This window comes from Pseudophryne corroboree, chromosome 6, assembly GCF_028390025.1.
Source record: "Pseudophryne corroboree isolate aPseCor3 chromosome 6, aPseCor3.hap2, whole genome shotgun sequence".
In the NCBI taxonomy this organism is placed as follows: Eukaryota; Metazoa; Chordata; class Amphibia; order Anura; family Myobatrachidae; genus Pseudophryne; species Pseudophryne corroboree.
In genome coordinates, this window is record NC_086449.1 from 329,759,464 (window position 1) to 329,771,774 (window position 12,311).

General features: G+C 48.3%; 1 protein-coding gene across 3 annotated transcripts in view; it reads left to right on the forward strand.

Annotated features, from left to right (window-relative positions):
• The window catches only part of CLK3 (CDC like kinase 3), a 177,346-nt gene that overhangs the window by 78,910 nt on the left and 86,125 nt on the right, over positions 1-12,311 (forward strand). For all 3 annotated transcript variants that reach the window (XM_063926368.1, XM_063926367.1, XM_063926369.1), the window contains 2 exons: positions 5,035-5,164; positions 7,060-7,142. In XM_063926368.1, coding sequence (XP_063782438.1) covers positions 5,035-5,164; positions 7,060-7,142 — 213 coding nt within the window. The remainder of the gene's footprint in view (positions 1-5,034; positions 5,165-7,059; positions 7,143-12,311) is intronic.

Below are 12,311 nucleotides of genomic sequence, written 5' to 3' on the forward strand. Positions count from 1 at the left end.
ACATGTATGATGAGGATAATGATGTGGAGGCGGAGCAAATGCCTGTGAATGTGATGTCACCCCCTGCGGGGTCGACACCAGTGTGGATGGACTTATGGAAGGAATTACGTGACAGTGTCCGCTCCTTACATAAAAGGTTTGATGACATAGGACAGCCGGCTACTCAGCTTGTGCCTGTCCAAGCGTCTCAAATGTCATCAGGGGCTGTAAAACGCCCGCTACCTCAGATGACAGATACAGATGTCGACACGGATACCGACTCCAGTGTCGACGATGATGAGACGAGTGTACCCTCCAATAGATCCACCCGTAATATGATTGAGGCTATGAAAAATGTATTACACATTTCTGATGATACCCCAGGTACCACAAAAAAGGGTATTATGTTTGGTGAGAAAACTACCAGTAGTTTTTCCTGCATCTGACGAACTAAATGAGGTGTGTGAGGAAGCGTGGACTTCCCCAGATAAGAAATTGATCATTTCTAAACGGTTAATGGCTGCGTACCCTTTCCCGCCAGAGGATAGGTCACGCTGGGAAACACCCCCTAGGGTAGATAAAGCGCTGACACGCTTATCAAAGAAGGTGGCACTACCGTCTCCGGATACGGCCGCCCTAAAAGAATCTGCTGATAGAAGGCAGGAAAGTACCCTAAAAGCTATATACACACACACTGGCATTATATTGAGACCCGCTATTGCATCAGCTTGGATGTGCAGTGCTGCTGCTGCGTGGTCAGACTCCCTGTCGGAAAACATTGATACCATGGATAGGGACAATATTTTGCTAACGATTGACCATATAAAAGATGCGGTCTTATACATGCGTGATGCACAGAGGGATATTTGCCGGCTGGCATCAAAAATAAGCGCTATGTCCATTGCCGCCAGACGGGGGTTATGGACTAGGCAATGGTCAGGTAATGCCGACTCCAAGCGGCACATGGAAGTTTTACCCTATAAAGGGGTGGAACTTTTTGGGGAAGGTCTTTCAGACCTCGTTTCCACAGCTACTGCTGGGAAATCGACCTTTTTGCCACAGGCTACCCCACAGCAAAAGAAAGCACCGTATTATCAGGTACAGTCCTTTCGGCCCCAGAAAAATAAGCGGGCTAGAGGCTCATCCTTTCTGCCGAGGGGCAGAGGAAGGGGGAAAAAGCTGCAGCACACGGCTAGTTCCCAGGAGCAGAAGTCCTCCCCTGCGTCCGGTAAGTCCACAGCATGACGCTGGGGCTGCTCAGGCGGAATCGGGAACGGTGGGGGCACGTCTCAGGTTTTTCAGCACACAGTGGGCTCTCACAAGTGGATCCCTGGGTCCTTCAAGTAGTATCTCAGGGGTACAGGCTGGAATTCGAGACGTCTCCCCCCCCCCCCCCGCCGTTTCCTAAAATCTGCCTTGCCGGCAACTCCCTCTGCCAGGGAGGCAGTGTTGGTGGCTATTCAAAAACTGTATTCACAGAAAGTGATTGTCAAGGTACCCCTCCTTCAGCATGGAAAGGGTTACTACTCCACAATGTTTGTGGTACCGAAACCGGACGGTTCGGTGAGACCCATCTTAAATTTAAAAGCCTTGAACACTTATATCAAAAGGTTCAAGTTCAAGATGGAATCGCTCAGGGCGGTTATTGCGAGCCTGGAGGAGGGGGATTACATGGTATCCCTGGACATCAAGGATGCGTACCTGCATGTCCCCATTTACCCTCCGCACCAGGAGTACCTCAGATTTGTGGTACAGGACTGTCACTATCAGTTCCAGACGCTGCCGTTTGGGTTATCCACGGCACCGAGGGTCTTTACCAAGGTAATGGCCGAAATGATGATACTCCTTCGCAAGAAGGTAGTTTTAATTATCCCGTACTTGGACGATCTCCTGATAAAGGCGAGGTCCAAAGAACAGTTGATAGTGGGGGTGGCACTTTCTCAGGAAGTGCTACAACAGCACGGCTGGATTCTAAACATTCCAAAGTCACAGCTGGTCCCGACGACACGTCTTCTGTTCCTGGGAATGATTCTGGACACAGACCAGAAAAGAGTGTTTCTTCCACTGGAAAAAGCCGAGGAATTGTCATCTCTAGTCAGAGACATCCTAAAACGAGGAAAAGTGTCGGTACATCAATGCACACGAGTCCTGGGAAAAATGGTAGCTTCGTACGAAGCAATTCCATTCGGAAGGTTCCACGCAAGGACATTCCAGTGGGACCTGTTGGACAAATGGTCCGGGTCCCATCTCCAGATGCAACAGCGGATAACCCTATCGGCCAGAACCAGGGTGTCGCTGCTGTGGTGGCTGCAGAGGGCTCATCTACTAGAGGGCCGCAGATTCGGAATACAGGACTGGGTCCTGGTGACCACGGATGCCAGCCTTCGGGGCTGGGGGGCAGTCACAAAGGGAAGAAATTTCCAAGGACTGTGGTCATATCGGGAGATTTCTCTTCACATAAATATCCTGGAGCTAAGGGCCATTTACAATGCCCTAAGCCAGGCAAGACCCCTGCTTCAAAGCCAGCCGGTACTGATCCAGTCAGACAACATCACGGTGGTAGCCCATGTAAACAGACAGGGCGGCACGAGAAGCAGGATGGCGATGGCAGAAGCCACAAGGATTCTCAGATGGGCAGAGAATCATGTGTTAGCACTGACGGCAGTGTTCATTCCGGGAGTGGACAACTGGGAAGCAGACTTCCTCAGCAGGCACGACCTCCACCCGGGAGAATGGGGACTTCATCCAGAAGTCTTCCAAATGCTGGTCAACCGGTGGGAAAAACCACAGGTAGACATGATGGCGTCCCGCCTCAACAAGAAGTTGACAAGATATTGCGCCCGGTCAAGAGACCCGCAGGCGATAGCAGTCGACGCTCTAGTGACACCATGGGTGTACCAGTCGGTTTATGTGTTTCCTCCTCTACCTCTCATACCCAAGGTACTGAGAATAATAAGAAGGCGAGGAGTGAAAACCATACTCGTGGTTCCGGATTGGCCAAGAAGAGCTTGGTACCCGGAACTTCAAGAGATGCTTACAGAGGACCCTTGGCCACTGCCGCTCAGACAAGACCTGCTGCAGCAGGGACCCTGTCTGTTCCAAGACTTACCGCGGCTGCGTTTGACGGCGTGGCGGTTGAACACCGGATCCTGAAGGAAAAGGGTATTCCGGAGGAAGTCATCCCTACCCTGATCAAAGCCAGGAAGGATGTCACTGCAAGACATTATCACCGCATTTGGCGAAAATATGTTGCTTGGTGTGAGGCCATGAAGGCCCCGACGGAGGAATTTCAACTGGGTCGATTCCTGCACTTCCTGCAAGCAGGGGTGACGTTGGGCCTCAAATTGGGGTCCATAAAGGTCCAGATTTCGGCTCTGTCGATTTTCTTCCAAAAAGAACTGGCTTCACTGCCTGAAGTTCAGACTTTTGTCAAAGGAGTACTGCATATTCAGCCTCCTTTTGTGCCCCCAGTGGCACCTTGGGATCTCAATGTGGTTTTGGCATTCCTGAAATCACATTGGTTTGAACCACTTAAGACTGTGGATTTAAAATATCTCACGTGGAAAGTGGTCATGCTGTTGGCCCTGGCGTCGGCCAGGAGGGTTTCAGAATTGGCGGCTTTGTCTTGTAAAAGCCCTTATCTGATTTTCCATATGGATAGGGCAGAATTGAGGACTCGTCCTCAGTTTCTCCCAAAGGTGGTCTCAGCTTTTCACTTGAACCAACCTATTGTGGTGCCTGCGGCTACTGGGGACTTGGAGGATTCCAAGTTGCTGGACGTAGTCAGGGCCCTAAAAATTTATATTTCCAGGACGGCTGGAGTCAGAAAGACTGACTCGCTGTTTATCCTGTATGCACCCACCAAGCTGGGTGCTCCTGCTTCTAAGCAGTCTATTGCGCGCTGGATTTGTAGCACTATTCAGCTGGCGCATTCTGCGGTAGGCTTACCGCAGCCTAAATCTGTAAAAGCCCATTCCACACGGAAGGTGGGCTCATCTTGGGCGGCTGCCCGAGGGGTCTCGGCTTTACAACTTTGCCGAGCAGCTACTTGGTCGGGGGCAAACACGTTTGCAAAATTCTACAAATTTGATACCCTGGCTGAGGAGGACCTGGAATTCTCTCATTCGGTGCTGCAGAGTCATCCGCACTCTCCCGCCCGTTTGGGAGCTTTGGTATAATCCCCATGGTCCTTACGGAGTCCCCAGCATCCACTCGGACGTCAGAGAAAATAAGAATTTACTCACCGGTAATTCTATTTCTCGTAGTCCGTAGTGGATGCTGGGCGCCTATCCCAAGTGCGGATTGTCTGCAATACCTGTACATAGTTATTGTTACAAAAATCGGGTTTTGTTGTGAGCCATCTCTTCAGAGGCTCCATTTGTTATCATACTGTTAACCGGGGTTCCTATCACGTGTTATATGGTGTGATTGGTGTGGCTGGTATGAGTCTTACCCGGGATTCAAAAATCCTTCCTTATTGTGTCAGCTCTTCCGGGCACAGTTCCTAACTGAGGCTTGTAAGAGGGTCATAGGGGGAGGAGCCAGTGCACACCAGATAGTCCTAAATCTTTCTATAGAGTGCCCAGTCTCCTGCGGAGCCTGTCTATTCCCCATGGTCCTTACGGAGTCCCCAGCATCCACTACGGACTACGAGAAATAGAATTACCGGTGAGTAAATTCTTATTTTAAACTGACTCGTGGTCCTTTGTGTTTGAGTGTTGACCATCTTGACAAGGCACTCTCGGGTGTTGCAGAGTTTGTATATTTTTGTATATGAACAATAGCAAGGTGCTTCAACGTTCTAATGTGTTGCAAATTACTGTCAATAGGTAACTATCATATATGTAAGGTTTGCCGTTTTGTTTAAGCGACTGTCTGTTTCATAGTAGGTGTTGGACAGGCACATGGCTATAATGTGACCACACCTACTACATAAGATGGTGGTGGTGCACTTCTGTTCCCATGAGGGTCTTTTAACATTGTTGTACAGAATTTTTTCTTTAGATACCCTGTTTTTGTCTTTATATCTTCCTATATTTCGCCTTATCCTGGTAGAAGTGTGAAGAGAAATTTGTAAAGAACTCCAGTATCCGTCTTGTTGACTTTGGCAGTGCCACATTTGACCATGAATATCATACAACCATTGTGGCGACACGGCACTATCGCCCCCCAGAGGTTATTTTAGGTGAGTTCCTGCTTTGTGCATCAGTCTCAACTGCTGTAAACTGGAGGGGGTAAGATGCTTGGAATGAGAGCTGTTCTATTATGCAAAATCAGCTTGGTCCCTGCAGAAAGACAGCCACATTACTGTTTGACAAACTCTGTAGAATCACAATAATAAACAGGGTTGTCTACCACCTTGTCTCTGGTAATCCTTTTTTGTATGATGGCAAATAGCCAGCCTGATATGAACTAGCCTAGTCTGTAAATGGCTATAATGTAAATGTCACACTGGTATCCAGTTGATAGATAGTGTCTAGTTAGACAGTCAATAGATAGACACCATATGTTAGACAGACATTAGGTCGACATGAAAAAGATACATATGTTTTAAAAAAAAAAAAATTTTTACATGGTTTTTGGACTATTTCATACCTTCTCTATCCATGTCGGCATAGAGTTGGTTATAAACCTCGTGGCGAGCCACTGAGCCCGAAGTGTGGCGAGCGTATGCCTTTCTACAATTGGAGGTCCCAGATGACAAAACTATCCACACAAACCACAAAAATGCAAAAAACACGGTGTCTACCTTTTGTGTCGACCATTTTCATGTTGACCGTTTGACCCTGTTGACCTTTTGTACCGTCTACCTTTATCATATCGACCTTTTGACCCTGTCGACCTAATGTCTGTCTAACATATGGGGTGGTATTCAAATGATGTATCACGCCCAATTTCCTTTCTAAAATGATCTCCGTTATCACACGTATTGCCCCCATAGTGATCATGTTTAGCTGTGTAAAGGGTTGGGTGCCTCCCTACTCCGGGGGTAGCAAGCTGAAATAATGATACCACACCCCCGAGGGCAGAAACAGAACGGGTGTGGAAAGGGGTGAAAAGAATTGAATCCCGCCCATGGTGTCTATCTATTGACTAACTAGACACTGTCTTATCAACCCACACCCGTCACAATACCTCATGGTCTAGGGATATAGACTGCCCTGATCGTGTTGTCGTATTTTCCATTGTAAAGGATGGACCTTGGAGTAGGCATTTTATGTTGATTATCCACAAATTTGTTTAATACTCTGCTTTGTTTTACTACTGTATGTTTTCCAAATTGTAAAGCACTGTGGAGTATGCTGGCACATAGGAAGTGTAGTCATAGGCTATATATATACTATAACCTTCTATTATGCAGCACTATAGTATGTTGTAACTATTCTATTATGTAGCACAAAAATACTTCTCAATTCTTTGCAAATTGGGAAACAAATTGAACACTAATATCCGTGCAGTAAGATGCAGTGAAACATGGAGAGAGGGTTCTACTTGCTATAGTCCTGTTTAGTCATGAAGTAAGGGAGGCACAAGACTTGCACTGCGCTCTGGAAATAATGCCCATATATCTTTGTGCAAAGGTAGATGGATCTAGCTAGTTTTTGTGCAGATATCATATTGTGTAATGATAAAATAGCAGCATAGTCTCTAGCATGTATTTTTTATATTGCTTTAATCTAGGCTGGGTACACACTGTACTGACTTGTGCACTGCGGCTGCTCTTTACATCTGGCCATACTTCACAACTAAGTGGGCTTTTAAGTAAATGGCCACTCAGCTATGATGTAATTGTCAGCGGTTACTGCAGCTGACATATTGGTCGCTCTGCGGGTTGGCCATACACACATGCAGATGAACAAACATATCGTCATCTGCTGTGCAGCAGGGCCAGCCAGATGTGTCTGAATGACATTGTTCAGATATATCTTCATATCTGTTCAGATAGATGCACGTTGCAATATGTTGCTCACAATATATAGTATAGTACTCAGGCTTAGAATGTGGGTAATATAAATGTATTCCCGGTTAGGTTTGTATAAGATTTCTGTACTCTCGCCATAACTACTTCTGTTGTCATAGAGCTGGGCTGGTCTCAGCCGTGTGATGTCTGGAGTCTGGGATGCATCTTATTCGAGTACTACACTGGCTTCACTCTCTTTCAGGTACTTCCAATACCTTTTCTATTATTTTTATTATCCTAATTAATGTTTTAATACAAAACTGTAACAATGTTTCTCTGACGTCCTAAGTGGATGCTGGGGACTCCGTCAGGACCATGGGGATTAGCGGCTCCGCAGGAGACAGGGCACAAAAGTAAAAGCTTTAGGATCAGGTGGTGTGCACTGGCTCCTCCCCCTATGACCCTCCTCCAAGCCTCAGTTAGATTTTTGTGCCCGGCCGAGAAGGGTGCAATCTAGGTGGCTCTCCTAAAGAGCTGCTTAGAGTAAAAGTTTGTTAGGTTTTTTATTTTCAGTGAGTCCTGCTGGCAACAGGCTCACTGCTACGAGGGACTTAGGGGAGAGAAGTGAACTCACCTGCGTGCAGGATGGATTGGCTTCTTAGGCTACTGGACACCATTAGCTCCAGAGGGAGTCGGAACACAGGTCTCACCCTGGGGTTCGTCCCGGAGCCGCGCCGCCGACCCCCCTTGCAGATGCCGAAAAGTGAAGGTCCAGAAACGGCGGCAGAAGACTCTTCAGTCTTCATAAGGTAGCGCACAGCACTGCAGCTGTGCGCCATTGTTGTCAGCACACTTCATAGCAGCGGTCACTGAGGGTGCAGTGCGCTGGGGGGGGGCGCCCTGGGCAGCAATGATAGTACCTTTATTCTGGCTAAAAATACATCACATATAGCCCCTGGGGGCTATATGGATGTATTTAACCCCTGCCAGGTCTCAGAAAAACGGGAGAAGAAGCCCGCCGAAAAGGGGGCGGGGCCTATTCTCCTCAGCACACAGCGCCATTTTCCCTCACAGAAATGCTGGTGGGAAGGCTCCCAGGCTCTCCCCTGCACTGCACTACAGAAACAGGGTTAAAACAGAGAGGGGGGGCACTTATTTGGCGATATGTATATATATATTAAAATGCTATAAGGGAAAAACACTTATATAAAGGTTGTCCCTGTATAATTATAGCGTTTTTGGTGTGTGCTGGCAAACTCTCCCTCTGTCTCCCCAAAGGGCTAGTGGGGTCCTGTCCTCTATCAGAGCATTCCCTGTGTGTGTGCTGTGTCGGTATGTGTGTGTCGACATGTATGAGGACGATGTTGGTGAGGAGTCGGAGCAATTGCCTGAAATGGTGATGTCACTCTCTAGGGAGTCGACACCGGAATGGATGGCTTATTTAAGGAATTACGTGATAATGTCAACACGCTGCAAGGTCGGTTGACGACATGAGACGGCCGTCAAACAAATTAGTACCTGTCCAGGCGTCTCAAACACCGTCAGGGGCTGTAAAACGCTCATTTACCTCAGTCGGTCGACACAGACACGGACACTGACTCCAGTGTCGACGGTGAAGAAACAAACGTATTTTCCTTTAGGGCCACACGTTACATGTTAAGGGCAATGAAGGAGGTGTTACATATTTCTGATACTACAAGTACCACAAGAAGGGTATTATGTGTGGTGTGAAAAAACTACCTGTAGTTTTTCCTGAATCAGATAAATTAAATGAAGTGTGTGATGATGCGTGGGTTTCCCCCGATAGAAAATTATTGGCGGTATACCCTTTCCCGCCAGAAGTTAGGGCGCGTTGGGAAACACCCTTTAGGGTGGATAAGGCGCTCACACGCTTATCAAAACAAGTGGCGGTACCGTCTCCAGATAGGGCCGCCCTCAAGGAGCCAGCTGAGAGGCTGGAAAATATCCTAAAAAGGTATATACACACATACTGGTGTTATACTGCGACCAGCGATCGCCTCAGCCTGGATGTGCAGCGCTGGGGTGGCTTGGTCGGATTCCCTGACTGAAAATATTGATACCCTTGACAGGGACAGTATTTTATTGACTATAGAGCATTTAAAGGATGCATTTCTATATATGCGAGATGCACAGAGGGATATTTGCACTCTGGCATCAAGAGTAAGTGCGATGTCCATATCTGCCAGAAGATGTTTATGGACACGACAGTGGTCAGGTGATGCAGATTCCAAACGGCACATGGAAGTATTGCCGTATAAAGGGGAGGAGTTATTTGGGGTCGGTCCATCGGACCTGGTGGCCTCGGCAACAGCTGGAAAATCCACCTTTTTTACCCCAAATCACATCTCAGCAGAAAAAGACAGTCTTTTCAGCCTCAGTCCTTTCGTCCCCATAAGGGCAAGCGGGCAAAAGGCCAGTCATATCTGCCCAGGGATAGAGGAAAGGGAAGAAGACTGCAGCAGGCAGCCCATTCCCAGGAACAGAAGCCCTCCACAGCTTCTGCCAAGTCCTCAGCATGACGCTGGGGCCGTACAAGCGGACTCAAGTGCGGTGGGGGGTCGTCTCAAGAGTTTCAGCGCGTAGTGGGCTCACTCGCAAGTGGACCCCTGGATCCTACAAGTAGTATCCCAGGGGTACAGACTGGAGATTCGAGACGTCTCCCCCTCGCAGGCTCCTGATGTCTGCTTTACCAACGTCTTCCTCCGACAGGGAGGCAGTATTGGAAACAATTCACAAGCTGTATTCCCAGCAGGTGATAATCAAAGTACCCCTCCTACAACAAGGAAAGGGGTATTATTCCACACTATATTGTGGTACTGAAGCCAGACGGCTCGGTGAGACCTATTCTAAATGGGAAATCTTTGAACACTTACATACAAAGGTTCAAATCAAGATGGAGTCACTCAGAGCAGTGATAGCAAACCAGGAAGAAGGGGACTATATGGTGTCCCTGGACATCAAGGATGCTTACCTCCATGTCCCAAATTGCCCTTCTCACCAAGGGTACCTCAGGTTCGTGGTACGGAACTGTCACTATCAGTTTCAGACGCTGCCGTTTGGATTGTCCACGGCACCCCGGGTCTTTACCAAAGTAATGGCCGAAATGATGATTCTTCTTCAAGGAAAAGGCGTCTTAATTATCCCTTACTTGGACGATCTCCTGATAAGGGCAAGGTCCAGAGAACAGTTGGAAGTCGGAGTAGCACTATCTCAAGTAGTTCTACGACAGCACGGGTGGATTCTAAATATCCAAAATCGCAGCCGTTTCCGACGACACGTCTGCTGTTCCTAGGGATGGTTCTGGACACAGTCCAGAAAAAGGTGTTTCTCCCGGAGGAGAAAGCCAGGGAGTTATCCGAGCTAGTCAGGAACCTCCTAAAACCAGGAAAAGTGTCAGTGCATCATTGCACAAGAGTCCTGGGAAAAATGGTGGCTTATTACGAAGCGATTCCATTCGGCAGATTCCACGCAAGAACTTTTCAGTGGGATCTGCTGGACAAATGGTCCGGATCGCATTTTCAGATGCATCAGCGGATAACCCTATCTCCAAGGACAAGGGTGTCTCTCCTGTGGTGGTTACAGAGTGCTCATCTTCTAGAGGGCCGCAGATTCGGCATTCAGGATTGGATGCTGGTGACCACGGAGGCCAGCCTGAGAGGCTGGGGAGCAGTCACACAAGGAAAAAAAAAAAAAAAAATTTCCAGGGAGTGTGATCAAGTCTGGAGATTTTTCTCCACATAAATATACTGGAGCTAAGGGCAATTTACAATGCTCTAAGCTTAGCAAGACCTCTGCTTCAAGGTCAGCCGGTATTGATCCAGTGGGACAACATCACGGCAGTCGCCCACGTAAACAGACAGGGCGGCACAAGAAGCAGGAGGGCAATGGGAGAAACTGCAAGGATTTTTCGCTGGGCGGAAAATCATGTGATAGCACTGTCAGCAGTGTTCATTCCGGGAGTGGACAACTGGGAAGCAGACTTCCTCAGCAGGCACAACCTCCACCCGGGAGAGTGGGGACTTCATCGGGAAGTCTTCCACATGATTGTGAACCGTTGGAAAAGACCAAAGGTGGACATGATGGCGTCCCGCCTGAACAAAAAACTGGACAAGTATTGCGCCAGGTCAAAAGACCCTCAGGCAATAGCTGTGGACGTTCTGGTAACACCGTGGGTGTACCAGTCGGTGTATGTCTTCCCTCCTCTGCTTCTCATACCCAAGGTATTGAGAATTATAAGACGTAGAGGAGTAAGAACTATACTCGTGGCTCCGGATTGGCCAAGAATGACTTGGTACCCGGAACTTCAAGAGATGCTCACAGAGGACTCATGGCCTCTGCCGCTAAGAAGGGACTTGCTTCAGCAAGTACCATGTCTGTTCCAAGACTTACCGCGGCTGCGTTTGACGGCATGGCGATTGAACGCCGGATCCTAAGGGAAAAAGGCATTCCGGAAGAGGTCATTCCTACCCTGGTCAAAGCCAGGAAGGAGGTGACCGCACAACATTATCACCACATGTGGTGAAAATATGTTGCGTGGTGTGAGGCCAGGAAGGCCCCATGAAGAAATTTCAACTCGGTCGTTTCCTGCATTTCCTGCAAACAGGAGTGTCTATGGGCCTCAAATTGGGGTCCATTAAGGTTCAAATTTCGGCCCTGTCGATTTTCTTCCAGAAAGAATTGGCTTCAGTTCCTGAAGTCCAGAAGTTTGTCAAGGGAGTACTGCATATACAACCCCCTTTTGTGCCTCCAGTGGCACTGTGGGATCTCAACGTAGTTCTGGGATTCCTAAAATCACATTGGTTTAAACCGCTCAAATCTGTGGATTTGAAATATCTCACAGGGAAAGTGACCATGCTGTTGGCCCTGGCCTCGGCCAGGCGAGTGTCAGAATTGGCGGCGTTTGTCTCAAAAAAGCCCATATCTGATTGTCCATTCGGACAGGGCAGAGCTGCGGACTCATCCCCAGTTTCTCCCTAAGGTGGTGTCAGTGTTTCACCCGAACCAGCTTATTGTGGTACCTGCGGCTACTAGGGACTTGGAGGACTCCAAGTTGCTAGATGTTGTCAGGGCCCTGAAAATATAGTTTCCAGGACGGCTGGAGTCAGGAAAACTGACTTGCTGTTATCCTGTATGCACCCAACAAACTGGGTGCTCTTGCTTCTAAGCAGACGATTGCTAGTTGGATGTGTAGTACAATTCAGCTTGCACATTCTGTGGCAGGCCTGCCACAGCCAAAATATGTAAATGCCCATTCCACAAGGAAGGTGGGCTCATCTTGGGCGGCTGCCCGAGGGGTCTCGGCTTTACAACTTTGCCGAGCTGATACTTGGTCAGGGGCACACCCTGACTTAGGAGGACCTGGAGTTCTCTCATTCGGTGCTGCAGAGTCATCCGCACTCTCCCGCCCGTT